The sequence below is a fragment of the Polypterus senegalus genome, chromosome 7, assembly GCF_016835505.1.
Source record: "Polypterus senegalus isolate Bchr_013 chromosome 7, ASM1683550v1, whole genome shotgun sequence".
In the NCBI taxonomy this organism is placed as follows: domain Eukaryota; kingdom Metazoa; phylum Chordata; class Cladistia; order Polypteriformes; family Polypteridae; genus Polypterus; species Polypterus senegalus.
In genome coordinates, this window is record NC_053160.1 from 5,341,269 (window position 1) to 5,367,593 (window position 26,325).

Sequence of the window (26,325 nt, forward strand, 5' to 3'; positions counted from 1 at the left end):
TGCTGAGTGGTCTAAAGTTATGTTCTGTGATGAAAGTAAATTTTGCATTTCCTTTGGAAATCAAGGTCCCAGAGTCTGGAGGAAGAGAGGAGAGGCACAGAATCCACGTTGCTTGAGGTCCAGTGTAAAGTTTCCACAGTCAGTGATGGTTTGGGGTGCCATGTCAACTGCTGGTGTTGGTCCATTGTGCTTTCTGAGGTCCAAGGTCAACACAGCCATCTACCAGGAAGTTTTAGAGCACTTCATGCTTCCTGCTGCTGACGAACTTTATGGAGATGCAGATTTCATTTTCCAACAGGACCTGGCACCTGCACACAGTGCCAAAGCTACCAGTACCTGTTTAACTCTTTCAGGGCTGATGTCGACTTTTGTCAAAATTCAGGGGTAGAGAACAGTAACTGGCTGTAAACTGCGACAAAACTCGACTGTTCGATAGATGAATAAGTAGATGGCTATGAAAGGCACTATATAATAGATAGATAGATAGATAGATAGGTTGAAAGGCACTATATCAATAATAGATAGATAGATAGATAGATAGATAGATAGATAGATAGATAGGTTGAAAGGCACTATATCAATAATAGATAGCTGTGAAAGGCACTATATACTAGATTAATAGATAGATAGGAAAGTTACATAGCTTTGCATATTTAACCTCGATTCCCTACACGTGTGTGAGCAGCAAAGAGCAAACAACCTGTAAAATGGCATCGACATCTGACGAGAGACCAAAGCGAATGTGCAAAGCAAAATACTCCATGGATGTTTTACATAATTTTGTTGAATAGGACTCTGACTTGTCGGATTTCAGGTTTAATGCAAGTGATCTAGAGATGGAGATCAAAAAACAAAAGTGAGGTACCAGCATCATCTGATCGGTCCCCAGCTTATCTTGGTGATGAACACGTTCGTGTAGCTGATGCGCCTACAGCAGCATTCACCTGGGAGGACCACCATGTCACCATGATGACAAGAGGTACAAACCAAATTGTGCCACACTGCCACTGCCACTGCCGCCCACCTGCTTTGCGAAGACAGCCAGGCAGCCGGCTCACTGTGCATTCCTGCTGACCATCGAGGCGCCCCCGCGCAGGCACTGCTGCCAGAGATGCCGAAGATGCGCCAACAGCTGTCACAGCACATAACAATAGACGTTTTATGTTGATTTTTGTATGAAACCATTGCTTTGTGTGCTTTTCAGAAAAATGAGTTTTTTGAAAAAATATTCAGCCCTCAAAGAGTTAAGGACCATGGTATCCCTGTTCTTGATTGGCCAGCAAACTCACCTGACCTTAACCCCATAGAATATCTATTGTGAAGAGGAAGATGAAATACACCAGAGCCAACAATTCAGGAGAGCTGAAGGCCACTATCAGAGCAACATGGGCTCTCATAACACCTGAGCAGTGCCACAGACTGAGCGACTCCATGCCACGCCGCATTGCTGCAGTAATCCAGGCCAACTAAATATTGAGTGCTGTACATGCTCACACTTTTCATGTTCATACCTTTCAGTTGGCCAACATTTCTAAAAATCCTTTTTGTTGCATTGGTCTTAATTGATATTCTAATTTTCCGAGATACTGAATTTGGGACTTTCATTAGTTGTCAGTTATAATCATCAAAATTCAAAGAAATAAACATTTGAAATACATCAGTCTGTGTGTAATGAATGAATCTAATATACAAGTTTCACTTTTTGAATGGAATTACTGAAATAAATCAACTTTGTCACGATATTCTAATTTTATGACTGGCACCTGTAGTTCATTTAAACCTGTGCGATACCCATTCATATATCCATTTTTTTGGAGCCTCGTCACACCTGCCAAAAAGATCTCTACACTTAACATACACCTGGGGACCCCTTAACTCAAGGGAGCAGCACTACCGCCACGCCACCATATCCCCTGCCACCCATGTTGAATACCTGCTTTAATGCATTTCATCATGAAAAAGATATCAAGTATTTATCTTAGTATTCTGAATATTCATAGAGCAGAAATATCACAATGTGACTCTGAAGGAGTCAGTGTCTCACCAGCATGAACCTCACCGCACGTCACTGTCACTTCTCTTACGGCAATGAATTATAAATGAGGTTGCATTGGTCCCAGACAACTACCCCGATGCCCCAGGGTCGCCATGCAGCGCCTAGTTCCAACATTTCCTGTTTCCCTGCGCCACCCTGGTAAAATCAAATGTTGGTCAGAGCGATCTTCCCAATGCTGTTACCTAAGTTCCCATAAATGTGTTGCATTTGTAGGTTGCTTTCCTTTCACTCTTCTGTCCATTTCATCCCAAACTACCTCAATGGGGTTTAAGTCTGGAGACTGTGTTGGCCAGTCCATGTTCTGAAGTGGACCTTTTTGTTCTTTTCTTTGCAGGTAGTTCAGACATCGCCTGGAGGTATTTGTTGGGTGATTGTCTTGCTGGGGGGTGCCTCAAAATGCTGTGGTAACCATTTTGATTCAGAATGCTAGTCACTCTGTGCAAGTCACCAACTCTCAAGAGAATCCCAGACCATCACACTTCCTCCTCCAGGTTTGACAGTTGAGCCATCCTTTCACCACCTCGATGGCATACAAACACCCTGGAAGATGAACCAAAGATTTCAAATTTTGATTCATTCGTTCATAAGACTTTCTTCCAGTCTGCAGTAGTCCACAGTTGGCTTTTCAATGCCCTGTTTTGTCCTTTAAGTAATGGCTTTCTTCCTGCCACTCATCCTGTCAAACCTGCAGCACAAAGTCTCCTCTTCACAGTAGGAACTGAGACTTGCTTTTGTCGACCTGAACTTGAAGTTGTTGTGCTGGGAAGTTCCTGTGATCACGCAAGCTGGAGACCCCCAAAAACCTGTCTCCTGATTGGCTTGTGACTTTGGCCCTGCCAGATCTCTTTCAACCAGAGTTTTCAGTTGCCTTTGGATTGTGTAGGACACCACTGGACTCAACAACATTTTGATTTTTTTCTTGCAATTCCTCTAAATGAAAGGCCTACGCTTCTAAGGGCAATAATGGTCGGTCTCATTTTATTTGTTAATTGTCATTTTCTTGTCATTATCACTGGAATTTACAACTTACTACAATCTAACATTGTCCAAGTACAGTATTTCAGAGGGTGTAGTAACACAGTCTGTTCTAACTCTGCTTTAAGACAGACAGGGGAGTTTTAAGTAATCAGACCAAGTTGGGACACCTGTACAAATTGTTTGCTTCAACTTGCAAAGCCTCACCTACTTCAGCTGCTGTAAAACATCTGTAAGTTGTAACCTATTAGTTGTTCCCTGAAGAAGACCCATGTGTAATATTGTGATATTAACTTATTTTGTTTAGCTTTAAACATTAAATTTAAACCTCTGGCAGTTTTCTGCTTCCCCTTTCACCATTTTAGATCATTCATTGTATTTCAACTAATTAAATCTATCTTTCTATTATATAGTGCCTTTTCTATCTATCTATCTATCTATCTATCTATCTATTATATAGTGCATTTCCTATCTATCTATTATATAGTGCCTTTCCTATCTATCTATCTATCTATTATATAGTGCCTTTCCTATCTATCTATCTATCTATCTATCTATCTATCTATCTATCTATCTATCTATCTATCTATCTATCTATCTCATATAGTGCCTTTCATATCTATCTATCTATCTATCTATCATGCCTTTCATATCTATCTATCTATCTATCTATCTATCTATCTATCTATCTAGTTTTTGAAAAAAGTCAAATTTCCCACCTTGTGGACAAATAAAGTTCTATCGATCCGCCTCCAGATTTTTAAATGCTTCTTTTGAAATTAATCCAGCAAAACTGAATCTCTACTCCCAGCCTTACAAATTTATTCAGAATAGTATGTACTTCCATTGGTAAATCCTGCCTACAAAATCAAAATAATTTCAAACATTTTAATACTGATACAGAATCTGAATATATAATTGCCCTTTAATCATTTACTTCTCTAGCCCACTGTAGCTGAATGGTTATTAATACACATTTAGCCAAATAACTAAACAATGTCTTGCATTACTTAAAGGAATAAAGACAACTGAACTCACAGGATTAGTTAAGGGGTCCTTAGATCCATCTGTATTGATTTGTAAAAACAAGTGATAATTTTGCCACAAATATTCCAACACTTCCTTTCCTACTCGTATGCATACTCTTTCTTCATATGTTTTTTCCCTATGCTTCAGAAGTTCATGCTTAACAGCTGGATCATAAAAATTCCATGGTGGAATCCCGGACCGGACCACTCCTGGGCTAATCTTAATGTTATTAACCATCTGTGCTACCTGCCTAAGATGGGTTATAACTGAAATATCAACGTAGACCTCTGCATTATGGTTTGTAGTGTACCATCCAATACCTACATCTCTGTTACATGCCATTTGGTATGGGATTTATAAAAGCATTGCTAATGTTTGTGATGCGTCATCTGTTAGAATGACAAATGCAATGCATTTTACTACTAAAAAATCTTTGTGATGCTCAATCTTTTGGAGTGACAGAGACAAAGCAACCACATAGACACACAGGCACCTATCCGTTTATTAAGGTGGATGCATTTGTCATTCCAACAGATGGTGCATCACAAACACTAATAGTAATACAATGCATTACCTACAAATGTTTGTGATGTGCCATCTGTTGGAATAACACATGCGATGCATATGTCCCAGTTACATACCATTTGGTGTGGGATTCATAAATGCAATGTTAATAGTTTTCATGTGCAATCAATTGGAATAACAAATGCAATGCATTTTATTACTCAAAATGCTTGTGATGCGTCACCTGTTGGAAAGACAGAGCCATAACAACCGGATGGACACACAGGTAGACAGACAATAGTCCTTTTATCAAGGTGAATTTTTCTTCTTCTGAGGTTTTCTGGGGCACACCAACATAAAGGAGCATTACAAGCCGCGATTTTTAAAATACATGTTTTCTTTGTATCTCATATGCAGTAGATTCCCGCAATAAATGTGTTACCATCTCAGGTTAAACGTATTTTCTGCATATCACGGTATCATGCGTATTAATTGGAAACAGGGAATAACCGCACGGTTTAACTTGGTAATGGAGAACTCAAAGGATCACGTGACAGGGCTCGCGCAGGACGGGTCTTTTGGTCACATGACAGGGACTACGTGGAAGCCTGTGGTTCACATAGTGTTTTCATCCCATGACGACATCCGTATGCGCGGCATAGTCGCGTCACGTGACGAGGGCGACGCTCGCACGAGTGGGTATATTTTTCGTTTGGCTGATTAAAGGGTTATTTTCAGAAGATGTCTTTGGAAATTGAGTCGGCAGAGTAAGTACTAGCTTTATTTGACTTTTGTGTCGGGCATTCTGTGTTGCGTGAAGTCAGCTAATAATGCACAAGATTGAAAAGTGTTGTTTTCCTACTTGAGGCCTAGTCTAAGCGTTTAGCCTGGGGGTTGCCGTATGTTGTTTCCCCTACGGCTGCTTCGTGTAGACATCGCTAGCTTTGCACGTTTTGGAAGGGTTTTCCTCTCGTTTAAAACGTGCCGATGCTGCCTGCGTGCTGTTATTAACCATTCCATTTATAATCGCTAAAGCAGGTCTCCTTACAGCAGGCTTTCAAAAGCAAATTCAGTTTATCAGTAGGCATCCCGTTTTGTTTCTCGAAAGACAAATTGCGCCCCAAAGGTTCAAAAAAGGGTTCAACACTCAGGTTCAGAGCAAGTGAGTTTTACTCATAAAGCACATATTGAAACGGTTGACCAAAGTGCTTTACTGGAGTATATAAATATAATTGAAGTCGGTAACACTTCAGTTTAGGTACTGCAAGAATGCATTAATTACTCGTTTACTATTCTGTAACAAGACGTAAACAAACAGTTCTTTGGGTCGTCAAAACACTTACAAAGCATCAGTAAAGTGTTTGTTCATGTCTGCAATGCGACGTTGTAGTGGTCCGAGGTGGCTTACCTGAGACGCATTTCTCTTGATATTACAGGTTTAGTGTAAGACTCGTGAATCCTTCATATGAAGTCATTTTACCACCGTAATGTCAATATACCCCACTGCAATGAGGTGAACATCCTGTCTACTGACATCTTCAAAGTGTTAATGAAGACCAAAAGAAGCCCTTTTTAAAGTCCTGTTACGTAATAGTCAGTGACTGATAGATCCATTTTTGTCCTACTTAAACTAAAGTGAGAAGTCATTTCCTCCTGCAGTCATTCTTTCAAAGTAACTTTGCCTTTACTTTTATTCCTAAAGTCGGATAAAAATTTAAAAGAATCTGAAACAAGTGTCACTTTGTGCAGCTAGCCATTGATAGGGACACCCAGTTTCTTGAAGGAGTGCACCACTTCTGTGTCCAGCTCCTCAGTGGCGACCAAGCATAGATAAATTAGGATATCATTGATAAGTTAATTTATTTCAGTAATTCAAAAAGTGAAATTCCTATGTTTTTATATAGATTCATTACACACAAAGTAACATATTTCTTTTTTTTGTTTATTTCTTTTCATTTTGCTGATTATGGCTTACAGGTAATGAGAACTTTAAATTCAGAAAATTAGAATATTACATAAGATCAATAAAAAAAAATGATTTTTAATGCAGAAATGTTGGTTTACTGAAAAATATGTCCATGTAAGCACTCAATACTTGGTCGGGGCTCCTTTTGCATGAATTATGGTATCAATGCGGCGTGGCATGGAGGCGATCAGCCTGTGGCATTGCTGAGGTGTTATGGAAGCCCAGGATGCTTTGATCGCGGCCTTCAGCTCGTCTGCATTGTTGCCTCTGGTATGTCTCATCTTCCTCTTGATAGATTCTCTATGGGGTTTTGGTCAGGTGAGTTTGCTGGCCAATCAAGCACAGTGATACTGTGGCCATTAAACTAGTATTGGTACTGTATTGGCAGTGTGGGCAGTTGCCAAGTCCTACAGGAAAATGAAATCGGCGTCTCCATAAAGCTTGTCAGCAGAGGGAAGCACAAAGTGCTCTAAAATTTCCTGGGGGACGGCTGTGCTGACTTTGGAGTTGATAAAACACAGTGGACCAACACTTGCAGATGCCATGACTCCCCAAATTATCGCTGACTGTGGAAACTTCACACTGGACCTCAAGCAACTCTGGATTCTGTGCTTTTCCACTCTTATTCCAGACTCTTGATTTCCAAAAGAATATAAAATTGACTTTCATCCGAATGGAGGACTTTGGACCACTGAGCTGTTAACAGTCCAGTCCGTTTTCTCCTTAGCCCAGGTAAGACGCTTCTGGCGTTGTCTCAGGTTCAGGAGTGGCTTGACACAAGGAATGCTGTGACAGTACATCTGTGTGCGGTGGCTCTTGAAGCACTGACTTCAGCCTTAGTCCAACTCCTTGGGAATCTCTCCCAAATTCTTCACAATCCTCTCAAGGCTCCGCTTATCCCTATTGCTTGTGCACCTTTTTCTGCTGTCACATTTCTTCCTTCCACTCAACTTTCCATTAATCTGCTTGAATTCAGCAGACTGTGAACAGCCAGCTTCTTTATCAATGACCTTTTGTGGCTTCCCCTCCTGTCAATGGCTGTCTAATGGGCAACAGTCAAGTTAGCAGTCTTCCCAATGATTGTGTGGCCTACTGAACCAGACTGAGAGACCATTTAAAGGCTCAGTACACCATTGCAAATGATTTGGGTTAATTAGCTGAGTGGAGTGGGACACCAGGGGCCTCATGTATAAACGGTGTGTATGCACAGAAATGTTGCGTAAGAACTTTTCCACGTTCAAATCGCGATGTATAAAACCTACACTTGGCGTAAGGCCACGCACTTTTCCACGGTACCTCATGCCTTGTCGTACGCAAGTTCTCCGCTCAGTTTTGCAGACTGGCGGCACCCAGCGTCAAAGCAGTGCTACTGTTCCTTGTGATTACTCCTTATTTTCATGACGTGGCTTTATAAATACACCGAAACTAACCGCATATTGTTTATTAGTGTAACGCATCAGATTGTAATTAACTTGTAACAATATAATGGTCCAGGGAACAGCCAAAGTATTCCAAATACCAGTTTAGTTTACTTTAGTGTTGTTACTTTCACTTCTTCTTCTTCTTTCAGCTCCTCCCGTTAGGAGTTGCCACAGCGGATCATCTTTTTCCATATTACTCTCACTGCACGACTCGGAGTATTTCTATCACTGTATCTGAGTGTGAATCACAGCAGCAGCTGATTGGAAAGAGAATTATCGGGATACAGCATCAGGCGCACGCTACCTCAGCCACGGCAAAACGTTTTAAAGCCTTTCCTGTACAGACCTCGCGGTTCAAAACAGTTTCATCCCAAGAACTTTAAATGCATTCAATCAATTGCTCCTTGTAGAACTGTTTGTACTTATAAGTACAATCACCCCACTGTAAACTTGCACTACAGTTATAATATCTCACAACCTGAGCCACTTTATAAAGCGCATATTTACATATGATGACGATATCATTTTTAAGATGAAATGCAGCAAAATATGTTTATTAAATTATACAGATAAAACTTTAACTTCATTTAAATAATCTATATTCTTCACTGGGAGTGTCATCAAGGATAGAATAATTAAACATGTACTACGAAGATATTTCAATGTTCCTTAAACGTTTTGGAGAATCGGCGCTAAGCTTACAGATGGCTTAACTTCTATTACAGAGCTGATTGTGTGGCGATCGGTTACTTGGGGAAAGAAAAGCAAGGACTGCAGTGACGGCTACGCCAATATATATTGAATATAAAACAGAAAGAGAAAATAACAACACAGCTAAAAACGCAGCAAAAAAATTTCGGTAAAAGTTAAATGCTTGTCATGAGCACGAGGCGTCTATGCAGTGTCCACAACGGATGTGGCCATCCACCGGGCATAAGATACCTTACTGACATTGGCGGGCGAAGGAGCCACCGATTCTTCCTCTGCCCAGTGCCACCACAAGCCTAGAGCCGCCCCTGAGTACTGCTGCAATAAATTATTTCATCGAAGTGAAACACATGTTTAATAACGTGCTTTAACTCCTATCATCATGAAAATGATATCACGTATACATCTCAGTATTTGAGTTATTCAGAGAGCTGTAATATCACGAATGTCATGGACTCTGTGTCCTGTCGGAGGAAGAGAGCCGGTTTAAGAAGCAAGTAGTGATTCACATACATAGGCACATAGAAGATCAAATACATTTAACGTGTTACTTTAATTACGATGTGATTTGAGAAACTGGTTAATTAAACGATTTTAACATGAAGTTTATGAGGTTCTACTTTAATGACAAAATAAATGACGTGATTAAAGTGGAAATGTCGAGATGTCGTGCTTTTTCCCCACTGTGTGCCTATTTTTTTTTTCTCTGTACCCTAATAATCTTTCATATGATACTCAGACGGTGGGCTACAACTCGGCTTTTCACGGCGACTTTAATATGTGACTTCTTTTTTATTTCCGGCACTGTGCGATTTTGTGAACGTGAGCTTTCAAGTTTCTCCAACACGCTATGTCACTCGATCAACTTCCTTTTGTTGATTATACCGCGGTTTATTTGAACAAATAGTATGTTTTTCCTTTGCCTCCGCTTGGTATTCGCTGAAATTCTTATTTTCCCCCTGTGATTTTCCCATTGTCTTTTCACAGAAGGTCGAGCTTAAGGGTGATTTATATTGATTTGCATATTCAAAGAGGCGTAATTCTGGGAGGAGTTGGGGCGTTACATAAAGCGCGCGCACGAGCGTTACTTTTCACGCTAATCGGGATTTATGGAGCGGAAGAACGTGGAAGTTGGAGTACGCACAGATTCCTGCATCTGGATTTTTCTGTGCGTAAGCACATTTTGGCTTTTCTGCTTACGCCATGCACAGCATTATACATGAGGCCCCAGGAGTCTACAATATTGAACTTTTTCGCCATATTCTAATTTTCTGAGATAAATAAATGAATTTTGGGTTTTCATTAGATATAAGGTATAATCAGCAAAATGAAAAGAAATAAACACTTGAAGTATATCACTCTCTGTAGAGAAAAGTCAAGTAAAATGACCCCTTTTATTGGCTAACTAACAAGATTACAATATGCAAGCTTTCGAGGCAACTCAGGCCCCTTCTTCAGGCAAAGATGTACTCAGTGTGTAATGAATCTATATATGAGTTTCAGTTTTTGAATTGAATTACTGAAGTAAATTAACTTTTCGATGGTATTCTAATTTATTGAGATGCACCTTTTTTGGTTAAAGTCTATAAGCAGTTCCTTGGTTTTGCTGATGTTTAGCTGCAGACAGTCCTTTCTGCAATAAGAAAGTTCTCCACTTGACTTGTCTCCTCTGTCTCATTCCCCTTATCAATACACCCAATAAGCGCAGAATCGTTGGATTCTGCAGGTGACTTGACTTGGTGGTCTGTTTCTGGTCGGAGGTAAGAAAGGAAAAGAAGACGGCGCTGCTCCATGACGTGCTCCACACAGTTCTTGAGCTTCACAAACTGCAGTGTGTCTGACAGTACATTCTCCAGGACTCCAGAAGCTTATCTACCCGCATATATCTGAGTTTATCCATTAATATGGATGGCTGGGTGGTAATGAAGGCACTGGAGAAAATCCAAATGTTCACAGCACTTCCAGCATTGCCCAATATTACGAAGCTGATGGATAATTGCATCTTTCACTCCAGTCTTTGTCCTATAGGCAAACTGCAGTGGGTCGAGGTGGTCTATGACATGACGACTCGTATAGTCCCGGACCAGCCACTGGATTGTAGTTAGGTGAAGAGTTGCCCACCTTTGCAGTGTGGGAGTTTTCCCACAGCAGCAGATCTTTCTGGGGCCTAAGTTACAGACTGAACAGGTGGCAGAAGACCCCACAAAGCTGGTTAGCACAGGCCTTAAGAACTCCAGGACTGACTCCATCTTGGTCCCGAGGTTTTTCATGTTTGTAACGTACAGTCCATGGTAGTGAGAGCGCTCAGTGATGAATTGAGGTTCTGTTCAGGATTGATTATGAAGTAAGAAATTGGGTTCCAACATAGGAGGAGATCGCTTTGCTGTTTGTAACGCTTGACTTGAATATGATATGCAATTTAAATTTATAATATTTGGTTTGACAAGGAAGCTCTATTGAAATTGTGTTTCTCTGTATAGCACATTGTGATGGAATGGGGTTGTGGTGCTAAGAGACCTAGGTGTTGTGTTTTGTAAAAAAAAAAAAAATGGTTTCATTTTCAAATTGGTTAAATGATGTTTTTTACACACCCCTTTAGTGTACAAAGGTTAGGTGGACTTTTTTTATCATCTGAGAGAATCATTTGTTTTGGCAGCAGGAAAGTTTAAAGCGTCAGGTGCAAAAAAATAAGCAAAGACACGGCAAGTGACGACAAGTGTTATTGTAAGCACAGACACTTCAGGGTGTTACAAAGAAGAATTACCTTTAACAGTACATTAAGTCATTGAGAATTCAACAGCATCCTTGCAAGTAACACAATTTAAAATGCTCAGAGCTCCAGGAATGAAAGTGTTCTTACATCTGTTGCCTCTTTACCCCTGGAAACTTAAATCTGCTGCCTGATGACTATACTTTCTGAGAAGGTTGGCATCCTTCAACATCTGCAGTAAGATGCTGCAGATGTTCTACCAGACGGTTGTGGCGAGTGCCCTCTTCTACGTGGTGGTGTGCTGGGGAGGCAGCATAAAGAAGAGGGACACCTCACGCCTGGACAAACTTGTTAAGAAGGCAGGCTCTATTGTAGGAGTAAAGTTGGACAGTTTGACATCCGTGGCAGAGTGACGGGCACTAAGCAAACTCCTGTCAATCATGAAGAATCCACTGCATCCACTGAACGGTGTCATCTCCAGGCAGAGGAGTAGCTTCAGTGACAGACTTTTGTCACTGTCCTGCTCCACTGACAGACTGAGGAGACCCCACACTATGCGACTCTTCAATTCCACCTGGGGGAGTAAATGCGAACATTAATTTTATTTTAATTTTTTTTCATTTTTATTACTATTTAATTTAATATTGTTTCTATACACTGCTGCTGGATTATGTGAATTTCCCCTTGGGATTAATAAAGTATCTCTATCTATCTATCATATAGTGCCTTTCACATTATCTATCTATCTATCTATCTATCTATCTATCTATCTATCTATCATATAGTGCCTTTCACATTATCTATCTATCTATCTGATGGCAATGACTGAAATTAAGGAAAAAGGATGGATACTGTCTGACAGAATAGAGCTGGCTGTGAAATGGCTCGGTGACAGAGGGCTGCTAAAAACCAGTTATTTTATTGCTAATTTTTATTGTGTTGATAAGAATTTATATTCTTAATGCCGAGGTTTCCTAACCAAAATATAAAACCAAATGTAACAACAGAATCCTTATAAAAAGAAAGTGTCATTGTGGGTTTACTCCATTTTAAAACAGTTGATTTTCTTCTGAAAGAATAGCTTTGTCTGCCTCTTACAGATTCGTTCTGTGTTGAGATCAAAGTTTAGTCTGTTATCAATGATTGTCCCTAGATCAGGGGTGGCGAACTCCAGGCCTGGAGTGCCGCAGTGGCTACAGGTTTTCACTCTAACCCTTTTCCTAATCGGTGACCAGTTTTCACTGCTAATTAACTTTTTCCCCGTCACTTTAATAGCCCTGTTAGAAGAGTTCAGCCCTCTGAATTGATTCCTTTCTTCATTAAATGACAGCCAAGCAGAAATGAGATGTGAAAAGAGCCAACAGATGAGCAGCTAAACTAGGGCTTCAAACTCCAACCGATTTCACTTCAATCTTTCTTAACCCATTTATGCCTAAGGTTGAAATTTTTGAGTTTGTGCATGAAATTGTTGCGTAGAAAAATATAAGGAACAAGAATTTGAAGAGAAAAAAAAATGTACAGTAATCCCTCGCTATATCGCGCTTTGACTTTCGCGGTTTCGCTCTATCACGGATTTTATATGAAAGCATAACTAAATATATAATGCAGATTTTTCGCGGGTTCTGCGGACAATGTGTCTTTTTACTTCCTGTACATGCTTCCTCAGTTGATTTCATACAAGGGACGCTATTGGCGGATGACTGAGAAGCTAACCAAGCAGAGCACGCAGTTAAGTTCCTGCTTGCTGAATGCAGTGTTAACCAGGAAGTCTCGTCTCAATCATTCAGCATCAACGTGTTTCGCTGTGTAAAAAGTTGTGATCTTTTGTGTTTATCTTTGTGCGTAGCCAAGCCCTTCATTATGGCTCCAAAACGATCTGCTCCTGCTTCGGGGCCGTGCCCAAGCGCAAACGGAAGATGTTACCGATTGCCGAAAAGGTAAACGTTTTGGATTTGTTGAAGGCTACGATTCTTTTTATTTAAAAAGTAAGAAAGGAATATAAGATCTATTTAACCAGGGTGCAAAACAAGTTGTAAGTGGATGTAATAAGGCAGTCGTCTGGATGGAATCTGCTTTAGGGATTTGGATTGAAGAAGAACAACGGCGGTGCTACACAATCGCCTGAAGTGGCTCCTTTAGTACAGCTGTAACGCTCTCCTTTGTTGTGCAGTAAAATAAAACTCATTGTTATCGGACAAGTCATCGTGTCATTGTTGGTGAGTAACCATAATTCATTTTCTACTTACAGTACTTAGTACACGTACGTACGTTTAGTGTCACTGTACACACATTTACTGTATACTATTTTTCTTGCATTGTACGTATTTATTGCTAGTGGCCTGTCTATAGTAATGGCTGTAACATGTGATATCGGAGACGATCGATATCTTTAAAATAATATTTAGGTTTTACTGTATATAAACAGTGTGTTTATATACATAATTTCAATGAATCTTACCTAATATCTAAGGGAATACAAAGGGATTATGCTGTATAACTCCGCCGGGAATATTTATAAACAGTGTGGGAGAGTTTATAAGGGCTTAAAATATATAAAAATAACCATACAAACATATGGTTTCTACTTCACGGATTTTCACCTATCGCGGGGGGGGGTCTGGAACACAACCCCCGCGATCGAGAAGGGATTACTGTATTCCATTCCAAAGTTGTATCTACCTGTCTTCAGCTTGGTTCTTCAAAAATGTGAGAAAATTCACATCACTTCTTGAGGAGATCCCAGCACACCAATATCTGCAGCACACTGACTAACTCTGTGCACGACGTGATAAGGTGTACCCCCAGGAAGCAGACGTGCGTGAAAAGTCGGAGCCCGGCGATGGCCTTGAGCAGTTGGATATAAATAACTCCAACGTGACTGTCATTCCAATAATGGAACACGAGGCATAAATGGGTTAATGAGAATCCAATTCTTGCTGTTAATTAAAGCCGTTATTTATTTCCATGGCTTGTTGCTGCTTTCTAAGATCACCGTCAAAATGTTTTGGTGACCGGAGAGATCAGCCTTACCAAGACCATCGCCTCTCTTTAATTTTAGATATTGTGTAATGGGCACAGGGGAGCTGGTCATGCGGTGGCTTGTTTTGTCTCTCATTATTGTTTGGCTGCTAATTAAAGAAAAAAAAACAACTATGGGGCCTGAGTCAAGTTAATTAAAAGAAGTAATCAGCAGCAAAAACTGGTCACTAATTAAGAAGATGATAAGAATGAAAACCTGCAGCCACTGCGGCACTCGAGGCCTGGAGTTTGCCTCCCCTGCCCTAGATATTTGTATTGCCCCACCATGTGTACACTCTCCACATTTATGATTGTTGAGAGAGTGGAAAGAGAGGAACACCTAAAATCTGCAGCCATGTCCTTTTGTCATAGAGATGCTTAGCTGTTAAAAGGGACAATCGCACCATTGACAAAATTAATCAACAATATGTTCATGGCTATCTTATCTTGTAGAAGACTCACAACGACATCTGCATATTTCAGGTTATGTCTGTCATTGTGTGAGCTCCTCCAGCCATTTTGTGTGTACCAGAGAAGAGGGGACATGCAGCAGCCTTGAGTTGATCTTATGGATGAGTTCAGAGTATCAGAAAAATGTCCATTAACACTCAACTCTTTGTAATTTGATAGTTAAAAAGACGCAAATCCGCCTCACCAACGAATCAGTTAATCTTACTAGAGTGTCAGGTACATGTTAATGAAGGAGTAAATGAATGAATCCTGCTACTCCATACAGTATATCTGAGAGTTCCAAATGAATGCATGAATATAACCATTGTCTCTACAGTATTTGGCAATTCTAAATGAGTGAGTAAGTTAATAAGTAAATTAACCCTTTTACTGTATGTATCTGAGATTCTGAAATAGTTGAATGAATAAATACTTCAGTTTGTCAGCTGAAATGTGGAGCTAGATTATATTAAAAGCTAAAGAGAAATCTATAAATGACAGTCTTGCATGTTTTTTGGCCCTTCCAAGTGCTCATACATTAAATTCATCTTTGCTCTGTTCACATATTGTTAAAGATCACCTAGGTTTTGTCAAGTTGTTGTCTCTTAAGTAACTTCTCAAAGGATTTCATAATATGGGAAGTTAAGGCCCACCGGCCTTAAAGTGAAATTGTGACTTGCATGTGCTAATCAACATGTAACACGTCACTACTATATGGCCTTATGATTAGTGAGTATAACTAACTTGCCACAAAACTTAATCTCAGACTTCAGTTTAGAATGCAACTACTTCTTCTTTCGGCTGCTCCCATTAGGAGTTGCCACAGTGGATCATCTTGTTCCATATCTTCCTGTCCTCTATATCTTATTCTGTCACGCCCATCACCTGCATGTCGTCTCCCACCACATCCATAAACCTCCCCTTATGCCTTCCTCTTCTCCTGTTTGCATGGCAGCTCTATCTTTAACATCCTTCTCCCAATATACCCAGCATCTCTCCTCTGCACATGTCCAAACCAACGCAATCTCGTCTCTTTGACTTTGTCTCCCAACCGTCCAACTTGAGCTGACCCTCTGATGTCCTCATTTCTAATCCTGTCCATGCTCGTCACACCCAATGCAAATCTTAACATCTTTAACTCTGCCACATCCAGCTCTGTCTCCTGTGTCACCGTCACCAACCCATATAACATAGCTGGTCTCACTACCGTCCTGTAGACCTTCCCTTTCACTCTTGCTGATATCTGTCAGTCACAAATCACTCCTGACACTCTTCTCCACCCTGCCTGTACTCTCTTCTTCACTTCTCTTCCTCAATCCCCATTACTCTGTAATGTTGATCCCAAGTATTTAAACCCATCCACCTTCGCCATCTCTGCTCCCCTCATCCTCACCATTCCACTGACTTCCCTCTCATTCACACACATGTATTCTGTCTTGGTGTTCCTACTGACCTTCACTCCTCTCCAGAGCAGATCTCCACCTTTTCAGGGTCCTTTCTCTCCCTACAAATCACAGTGTCATCACCAAACATCATACATAGTCCACAGGGACTCCTGTCTAATCTCATCCTGTCTAATATCTGGCTGGGGTTCAATTTAGAATACAACAATCTAATATATATATATATATATATATATATATATATATATATATATATATATATATATATATATATATATATATATATATATATATATATATATTCACTAAGACAAGACAACCATGGAAAGCACGCCGGAAGGGGCGTGGATTCACTAAGCCGCCGACAAGTAAGACACCTATGGCACAGGCAGGAAGGAGCCACGCCCACCAACTCCTGGCACCTCCGAGCCACGTTGACTGTTCATAGAGGCAAGTTTCTCGTGGAGGTGAATCGCCATATGCAGCGTGTAAAACGGTTTGCAAAGGTTATCCCATGGGATCCTTAAAAAAAAAAAAAAAAATCCTTTCCAACTGAGGTTAAAACACAATGAAGTAAGCAGTCTTTAAAAAACGAGTTTTCGGTTACGCGACCACGCGCACCATAGCAAACTGTTTTACACGCTACATACAGCAATTCGCATCCGCGACAAACATGCGTCTTCTTCACTCACGGACAATTATATGTTGCTCTCTCCAGAGTTCCATCTTTTCATTCACTTTCTGTTGTATTCTCACACCAACCCGTTTTAGACAACCGTGTCTTTCCAGAAGTGTTTAGCATTCAATACATAATCATGCATGAGATTGAGCATGTGTCTACCCGGCGCAGAGAGGCATGGGTAAGCCGTTGAACTCCATTTGGGCTGCAAACCATGGAATTCCCACTCAGTGCGACTCATACGCTCTCACTGATTATGTTCCTACCCTTTGTGCACACCCACCTCCTACCTCGCGACTACCGTGGTCGGGTGTCTTGATGGATTATATATAGAAAAGCAGCCAAAACCGCACAGAGCAATGAAACGTTTACGTGAGTCACAGGTGCATTTGGACTGTGTAAAGACGACAACGACTCAAGTGACGAGTTGGAGGTGGGCACATGAGTGGGCAGTGCATACTGAACGAGAGATCAGCAGACTAGCATGACGGAGGGAGCTGATTGGACGTCGTCCTCTCCTGCCGTTCCACACTCCGAGCCTGAGCGCAGTGCACTCGCATCCCTCCGTCTGGCAGACAAGGCGCGATGAGGGTCCGCCAGTTTTCAGTCACGAACGATTGTGTGTTGGTTCATTTCGTGCATTGTTACAATGTTGCTTTTCTTGCTGATTTATTACATTACCGATTTTTCAAATGTTAATTTTCTCCCTGTGCTTAAAAATCATGAAAAAATCGGCCTGATTATGCGGCGTATGGTACGCCGCGGGTTGGCTAGTGGTAAATAATGCAATAAGTAACATTTTACTTGTGTTTTTCATTTAGATTTTAATCAAATTATATAAAAGCTTTGAAATACAGTGGTACCTTGAGATACAAGTGCCCCAACATACAAGTTTTTTGAGATATGAGCCGTCACTAGGTTGATATTTTTTTTTTTGCCTTGAGTTACGAGTCAAAATTCGAAATACGATCCATCAAAGAGCTTGTTGCCGCACATTCCGAGGAACTGACAATGGAGGAGTTGACGTAACTACAGACGCGGCAACATACGGAGGTTCTGCAGGAGATCGGTATCGCGGAGGAGGTTATCTCCTACAGTGAGATAAAAGAAGTGTTTGCAATGTGGGAAAAAGTTTCAAACTTTAAAGAAAAGAAACGCCCTGCAGCGGCGCTATTTAATGACACTTGCCTAACTCATTTCAGAAACATTCTAAAGGGGAGGACTAAACCAAGCTCCTTGGACAGGTTTCTATTGAAACGCCGTGCGAATGAAAGTGACGAAAGTGTGGCAGAAAAGAAAAAAACTAGTGAAGAAGAAAGTTAAGCTAAGCAAAAGTGAAGTGAAAGAAAATAACATTACAGTACGCTAATCGGCTTCGCCAACATCTGTTTATTTCTTCAGATTCTCCTTTATGTATTAGGTTTTATTTTGTTTGTATACAATATTTGTTCATTGTAAATACATTTTTCTCGTTTTGAAAACATTTAACAATAAATTGGGGTGGAATTTTTGGGGGCTGGCACAAATTAATCTCATTTCAATCAATTTCAGTGGGGAAAATTTGATTTGAGATACGAGCATTTTGACTTACAAGCTCAGTCATGGAACGAATTAGATAGAATTAAACTCGTGTATCTCAAGGTACCACTATTACCTTGCAACCAATGTTGTGTTTTTTTTATTTATTTATTTATTTTTTTTTTTTACAGCGTTATACGTCTGATTATGCAGTACCTGAAAGAAAACAATTTGCATCGCACATTGGTCACACTGCAAGAAGAGACCACTGTTTCCTTGAACACAGTGGACAGTATAGAAAGTTTTGTTGCTGATATTAACAGCGGTCACTGGGACACCGTCTTGCAAGCTATACAGTCTCTCAAGCTACCCGACAAAACCCTCATTGATCTCTATGAACAGGTAAGGCTTTTTGGGTTGTGGGGGGTGTGTTTAGAACTTCCTGCTCTACGGTATTCTGGCTTTGGCACTGTTTTGCCATACCACAATTTTCTCCATTCTAACGTGCAATGTTAGAATGATGTGTAGAATGGTTTCTTAATGGTTTGACATCTTCGACAGTTTTGCTAGTTGAAACCATGATATTTAAATCCTTGCATAATTTCACAATATAACATTTGGTTCAATGTCAAGTCTCAACTTTGATATTATTTTGGTAAGTTCGAGGAATAAGGTTGGCGAGTTTGTTTGAATGAATGGTCAATTCTCATAATTGTTCTAGTTTACATTTTTTACAATATCTATCATTGGTCATGTGATAAACTACTGTGATTAGCCTTTAGTATGTTCCTTGAAAATTGCTATTTTATTTATCTTTGCTAAAACAATTAGCTACGGGCAATGAATGGTGCAACCACATTGCATTTTTCGGTTTGCTTATCTTGATAGTGCATGCTGCCCCCTCTATTCTTCCACTTTTTTCCATTTTTCCTATTCTCATGCAAACATACAAAGGGTAGGGAATCAAAAATGATTTGCGCTACACTCCTTTCTAGCATCTCCCTAATCGGTACATTTTCCATTTTCCACGGATTCAGGAGCACTCCTTTCTTTGCAGGATGGCCGTGAATCCACTTACTGTCCTCATGTACACAGGCAGTTGGCAGACAATCCAGACGAACGAAACAATCCTGGACAAAATGAATAAGTATAACCCAACAGAAGACAGACAGACAGGAACTTAAAACACAAATTAAAAAAACTTTTTTTTTTTTTGCTTTTGGTCACCGGCCCCCTTTTTAAAAGCCCCGCTTACATCCTTTGACCTGAACAGCCTCCGCACCCTCAGCCGAAGACCAATCAGTGCCACTACAGGGACTGCTGGGAGTTGCAGTTTCAAATTCTATTGGCTACTTTCACCATCCCAAGTCGCGGTTCTCTCTACAGTACAGTATTGCCACAAAAAAAGCCATAAAAATTGCAGAGGATATTTGCGGTTTCCACTAACAATTATTAGTTCGGTTCTAAGGAAAAATCTGTGAATGACTGAGGACGCGAACTCTGAACCGTGACTTCGCGGGGGTGTGCTGTAATTATGAATGAAAATCTGTTTGTTCCTAGCAATTATTTCCAGCATTATATATAATATAGGCTTCCTTTGCTGGGACAGAATACCTTTGGAAAATCATTGCTTATCTAGACTTATGCAGCTGTGTAATTCTTTCTCTTTAAGACTTTAAAGTAATTGTACAAAATCTTTTACACAAATTCCATTTATCATTTTTTTATTTGGCTGTAAAACCTTCATTGTTTTATAGAACACAATAGCAAGGTGATTTGTAACACACACAAAAATGCAGTATTTCATTCAGTGACATTTAATCTTAAACATCTAGCATCAACGATAATTTGAAGGGTATTGTATAATGTTCTGTTTTTTCTTTTTCATATACGAAGTATAGGCAAAGTATTGTAATCGTCCAAAGATTCGATGTATTTTAATGAATGTCAACATTTTAGACCTCCCTGACTTTCTCATATATGAAGTATAGGGAAAGTATTGGAATCCTCCAAAAATTCCATTTAGAGATTTTGATGAATCTCGATGTTTAACCCCACCCGAGTCAGAAAATATGATTTTTTGGAATATTGTGTGTGTAAACACGATAACTTGAGTATGCTTTCACTTAAGTCACACAAGTATTAGGTACAAAACGTTGATTTCTATCAACTTTTGGGCTATTTCTATTAACTGGAAGTGTTACTTTTACCTTTTATTCATGCAAAGTCTAATTTATTCAACTTTACTTTTATAATAATTGTTCAATATATTATTTATGTGATTTGTTGTTAACGGTTCTTTAATGTACATAATATAAAAATATAATCCTTGTCTTGCGGCTTAGTCCTCAAATATCTATCCCTCATATCTGAGTACACGAGACAAGTCGAGGGGAGACCACTCCTGATTTTTATTATTTGTTGCACACCAGAGGCCATCATTTTATTTTCTGTTAGTCTGTTTTTTTTTCCATTTACTAATTGAAGGGAGTAAGCAACTTGTGCTTTTATTTCTTACCAGGTCGTGTTGGAGCTAATTGAACTCCGTGAACTTGGAGCTGCAAGGTCGCTGCTAAGGCAAACCGATCCTATGATTATGTTGAAACAGACTCAGCCAGAACGGTATATTCATTTGGAAAATCTCCTGGCGAGATCTTATTTTGATCCTCGTGAGGTAAGCATGAACAACACAATGGTGATGTAAGCCTAACTTAGAAAATATGCTCTTGTAATTGTCAGCTTAATTTTTCCCTTCCCCACTCTGTCTCATAGGCTTATCCAGATGGGAGCAGCAAAGAAAAGAGAAGAGTGGCCATTGCCCAGGCGTTAGCTGGAGAAGTCAGTGTAGTACCTCCGTCTCGTCTCATGGCTCTGCTTGCCCAGGTAAAAAGACAAAAGTATTTTGCGTGAAGTGTATATATGGGGCTTACATTTTATAGTGAAATTGGGGGGCAAGCCCTACATCTTGCCTGAAGAAGGGGCCTGAGTTGCCTCAAAAGCTGGCATATTGTAATCTTTTTAGTTAGCCAATAAAAGGTGTCATTTTGCATGACTTCACTACATTTACTGGAGTCAAAATCATGAAATTCTATAAATATGTAAAAGAAAAATTATTATTTAACGGAGTAAAAATCATGAAATGAGAATAAAATATTTACTCTCCCAATTGGAGTATTTCTGTTAAACTGAGGTCCATAATGTTCGATGAGTATTTACAAGAGACTAAATAAAGAACAAAAAACCTCGACTTTCTTGATATTGTAGTTTATAATTTAAAAACGGAATAAGAATATGAAAATCTAACATCATATTAAAGTTCGATAAACTCTGAAAAGAATGTCACCAAACGTATATATGTAGGTTTTAAAATAAGCCCGATTTAAAGCTTGACATAAAAGTCACTCAAAATCGTTGAACTTTCAGGATTGTGCCATCATCTGATACAAACACAGTTGATACCTCAGTGTTTGTTTTTTTTTTTATATATAAATGGGAGCATTGCTGTTATCATAAATGAACATTCTGACACAGAATACAAGAAGTATTGGCATTAAGTCTGATGTTAGGATTTGTTGCATTATCCTTATAAGTATTATGACTATTCATGATAAGCCACAGAAGGTAGACTGCACGGTAGACGATTAGAGACTCAAAAATAACTGGACTGGGCTTGGGGCTTTCCTGGAAAACCTTCTGAAAGTGGGCTGGACGTGAATCATAGAACTATATCTCCTCCTACACGCTCTCTCAAACCATCTACCGGCTAGGTATATCCTGCAAAGAACCCAGTCAGTATTTGCACAACAATCACTACACGAGTTTCCGCGAAAATGTCGGGTGGAAAAAATCGAACAGCAAGACAAGACGATGCTGCCGCGTGTAATGCTTTTTCTGTAAAGCAGTTTTTGACTGACAAAAACATTCCTGTCTTCGATCATTTTCCATATTCGCCCGATGTAGCTCCCTGTGATTTTTACTTGTTCCCAAAAATAAAAAATGACCTGAAGGGAGCACATTTTACTTAAGTGGATAAAGTGAAGACAGAAACGGCAAGCCTGTTGAAGAGCCCCAAGCAAGAAAGCATCCAGCACTGTTTCAGTCAATTGAAGATGCACGTGGAGCGGTGTAGAGATCGTGAGGGGGAATATATAGAAGGTGACAATGTTTAGAATGCTGAAATTCATCAATAAATAATATATATAATTATTGTAACACAAATTCAGTTATTTTTGTGTCTCACCTCATACATCTTGCAGTGCTGTGGAAATTATGCCATGTGTGAGGTCTTTGTTTTTTTAGCATCAGCGCAAGTAATGTGGTAAAGTTCTTATGTAAAACTTTCATATGGAAGGTGCAAAATAGAAAAGTTATGATAAGGAAAAATTTAATTATCCATCTAAAAGAACACCAGCCTGACAAATATGCTGGTTACCCCCAGAGGTAATGGCGTCCAGATGAGTTGCCCCCCACATTTCACCCTCAACACATTTTTCCCCTGGTAAATTACAAAGATATTAATTTAGTACGTTAATTGTATTTCACGTATGTTTTTTTTTTTTTTTGCAACAGCATGTGATGTTAATTTTTGTAAAATCATTTGGATTCATTTAATCATTTAATCGAAATAGAAATTTATATCTGTTTACAGAGCATTTCATTTAAGTGATGCACTATTGCTAACGTTTTTATCATTTTGCTACAAAAATGTTTAAATTGGGAAAGTCAGTTTTGAACGCTTATTCACTTTATTTTTTCTGGAAACTTCCATCACTCAAAACGTCTGTGTGTGGGTATTAGAATTTACTGGGGTGGGGGAGAAATTTCATGGAGGCGAAACATGCTGGAGAAGAAATGTGAGAGGCGATATCTCCATAAACCAGAGGTAAAGGGGTTAAACAAACATTGACACACCACTGCCTGCTGCTGCTGCTTTGTCAGTTGAGTTGTTATTTGGAAATACATCTTAGAAGAAAATAAAAGTATTATAACACAATTCAGTCACAGATGATGCAGTAATTCAGACATTGTGTTTATAATTTTTTTTTTTTAAATTCCATTTTTTTTTTCCTAAACAACAACAATCATAATTTACACAAATAGAACCAAACTTTTATTGGCAAATTTATTTAAAACTCTAAAACTAGCTTTGCCTCTTTGAAATGCTTCTTTCTTTTTTACTTAAAGCTCATGTGATTTATTTGCTGTGTAATTTTATATTCTGCCCCTTTTTGTAATTTACTGCCTCTTAGACTTCAAGGCAGAAGGCTGGTATGCTATTCTGGGAAAGCCATATGAAGAAATTGATGGCAAGTGCAAATGACAAGTATCCGTGCATGTACTGTATACTTTAAATGAAATCGGTCTCCATTTTATATAAAAGGTGAATAGTTTTTTTGTTTTGTGACTTTGCATTTTATGTGGGACCACAGACTTGTAGCGGTCCGGTGCCGCTAATATTCACACCATCGAAGAGATGGTGATTTATTTATTTTTTTAGTGGAGATTCCAGGGACGCACCCAGCCTTGGCCCGACCCCCACGCACTCGCAAGCAGAGACAAAAAAGCCACCAGTAATAAAACAACAAATTAAGAATGTATTAAATAATAATAAATGAAAACAACGATCCCACCCCAGTTCCCCTTGCAGCGATGTACAGTACAATAAACATGAAAATAAACTACAACAATAAACACTCACTATAAAGTCAAATGTAAAACGGCAACAGATGAAATGCAATGATGGAGGTAGATAGTCCAGAAATCAGCACGTTGAATGGGAATGTAAAGATAGTCCTACTGGTATTTCCTGACGAAAAGAAGACAAATTAATTGGATGAGGAGCGCTCCTTTCTTCACAGGATGGCCACAAATCCTCAGATAGTCCTCATGTGTAGGAAGACACCAGACAGACTGTAGCCCAAAACGGGAGACGATCCAGGACAAAACAACAATGCACAGGTATCAGGAAGGTAGACAGACAAACTTCCGACAAGAAACACAAAATGCTTTTTTCTTTTTTTGGTTAACTCTAGCCCCCTTTTATATGTCGTGCCCGGCCTCTTTGTACTCAACAGCCCCAGCCCCCTCAGGAGATGATCAATCAGAGCCACTGCTGGGACTTAAAGTTTCAAGCACCACTGCAGGCTTAAAGATGGGATGTGTTTTGATGTTATCTGTTCAATCTGCACTGCTAGACGAGTTTCCTACATCCCAGTTTATATCACTTTCATTCTGGGTAGATTCTTTTACAGTATACCCATAAAATCGGAGTCATAGAAATTGTCTATGGGTTGAGGAACCGTGTTTCCCCAAAAATAATACTGGGTCTTATATAAATTTTTGCTCCAAAAGATGCACTAGGGCTTATTTTCAGGGGATTTCTTATATTTATTCATGTACACCAATATACATATATTCAAATACTGTCATGTCATCTTCTTCTGGAATATCGTCGTAACTCTCCACATTCAAACCCTGAATTTCAGCCAGAATTTCTTGCTACTCCAGCCATTTTTAGGATCCTTTGGAATTGATGTGCTTGCTTTGATGTTTGAAGAATGCTTCGATGTGGTGAAGCAAAATGGCGACATACAAATGTATTCATGTTGCTTTGAAATTCAGTTGTTACATATTCCCGATCATAATGACACAGTATGGTGTCTCTTTTGGGCTGTGGGTTTTTTTTTTTTTTTGCACCTTCACAGTACCATCAGAATGTACGGCGTTGTATTTGAGCCACAGAGGGGAAAAAAGGGACATAATGAAAATGTCTATTTTGTGATTTAAAGTGGAAATTTCAGCTTTAAACTTGAAATGTCCTCTTTAATCCCGTAGTTTACTTTGTCATTAAAGTAGACTGTCGTAAATGTCATCTTAAAACCGACACACTTGTTAAATCGCTACATGCGTCTGGGGCTTCCTCCTGACCTGACAACAGCGACAAGCAGCATCGCCTCACAGAACACATTAAATTTATAATATTGCAGCTCACTGCACATTTAGAATCCTTAGATTTATACTTAATATCACTTTCATGAGGAAATGCATTAAAAATATGTATGTTACATTTACAGATAAATCGTTAACTTAATTGAACTGAACTGGAGAGATTTTGTATGGAAAAACGGTCATAAATACCTCCATCCAGAATCTCGTCAAAGGCTATAGGAGGCGTCTAGTGGCTGTTAGATTTACAAAAAGAGGCCCAACTAAGTATTGATGTTGTATCTCTGTTGGGGTGCCCATATTTATGCACCTGTCTCATTTTGTTATGATGCATATTTTCTGTTAATCCAGCAAGCTTAATGTCACTTCTTAATTACTGTTTCCATAAGGCATGCAGTATATTAAAAGGAAGTTGCTACTTTGAAAGCTCAGCCAATGAGAAAAAATTCCAAAGAATTAAGAGGGGTTCCCAAACTCCTCCTTTTGTGGTGGCACAAATGTCTACATTATATTTTATGTCTTTCGTCAACTTGAGTTTGCGGCCTTTTTTGGCTTTTTACATTTACAATTATTAATTTGGCAGACGCCTATATCCAAAGCGACTTTCAACGTTTGAGATACAATTGGTCACATTTCTTTTTCCAGTTGGCACACAGGCGAGTGAAGTGACTTGCTGAGAGTCACACATTGGTGTCAATAGCAGCATTTGAACCCACAACCTCAGTGTTTGAAATCCAAAGCCTTCACCACTACACCACACTACCTGCCTTTTCTTAAGCTAAACTGTCAGTTCCTGTCAGAATTTAAAAACTCCTGACTCAGACATGTAGACTATACTCCCAAACTCCTACTATAATGTGTAATACTACCGTATTTACTGTACCACGCACCTTTGTGTAAGACGCGCACCCTAATTTTTACAAAGAAAATCGGGGAAAAAATC

General features: G+C 39.5%; 1 protein-coding gene across 1 annotated transcript in view; it reads left to right on the plus strand.

Moving 5' to 3' along the window:
* Positions 1–5,215: 5,215 nt before the first annotated feature.
* Positions 5,216–26,325, plus strand: part of smu1a (SMU1 DNA replication regulator and spliceosomal factor a) — a 40,423-nt gene continuing 19,313 nt past the window's right edge. Inside the window, exons 1-4 of the mRNA XM_039758170.1 lie at positions 5,216–5,331; positions 18,629–18,839; positions 20,959–21,111; positions 21,210–21,320. Coding sequence (XP_039614104.1) covers positions 5,306–5,331; positions 18,629–18,839; positions 20,959–21,111; positions 21,210–21,320 — 501 coding nt within the window. The 5' untranslated portion in view covers positions 5,216–5,305. The remainder of the gene's footprint in view (positions 5,332–18,628; positions 18,840–20,958; positions 21,112–21,209; positions 21,321–26,325) is intronic.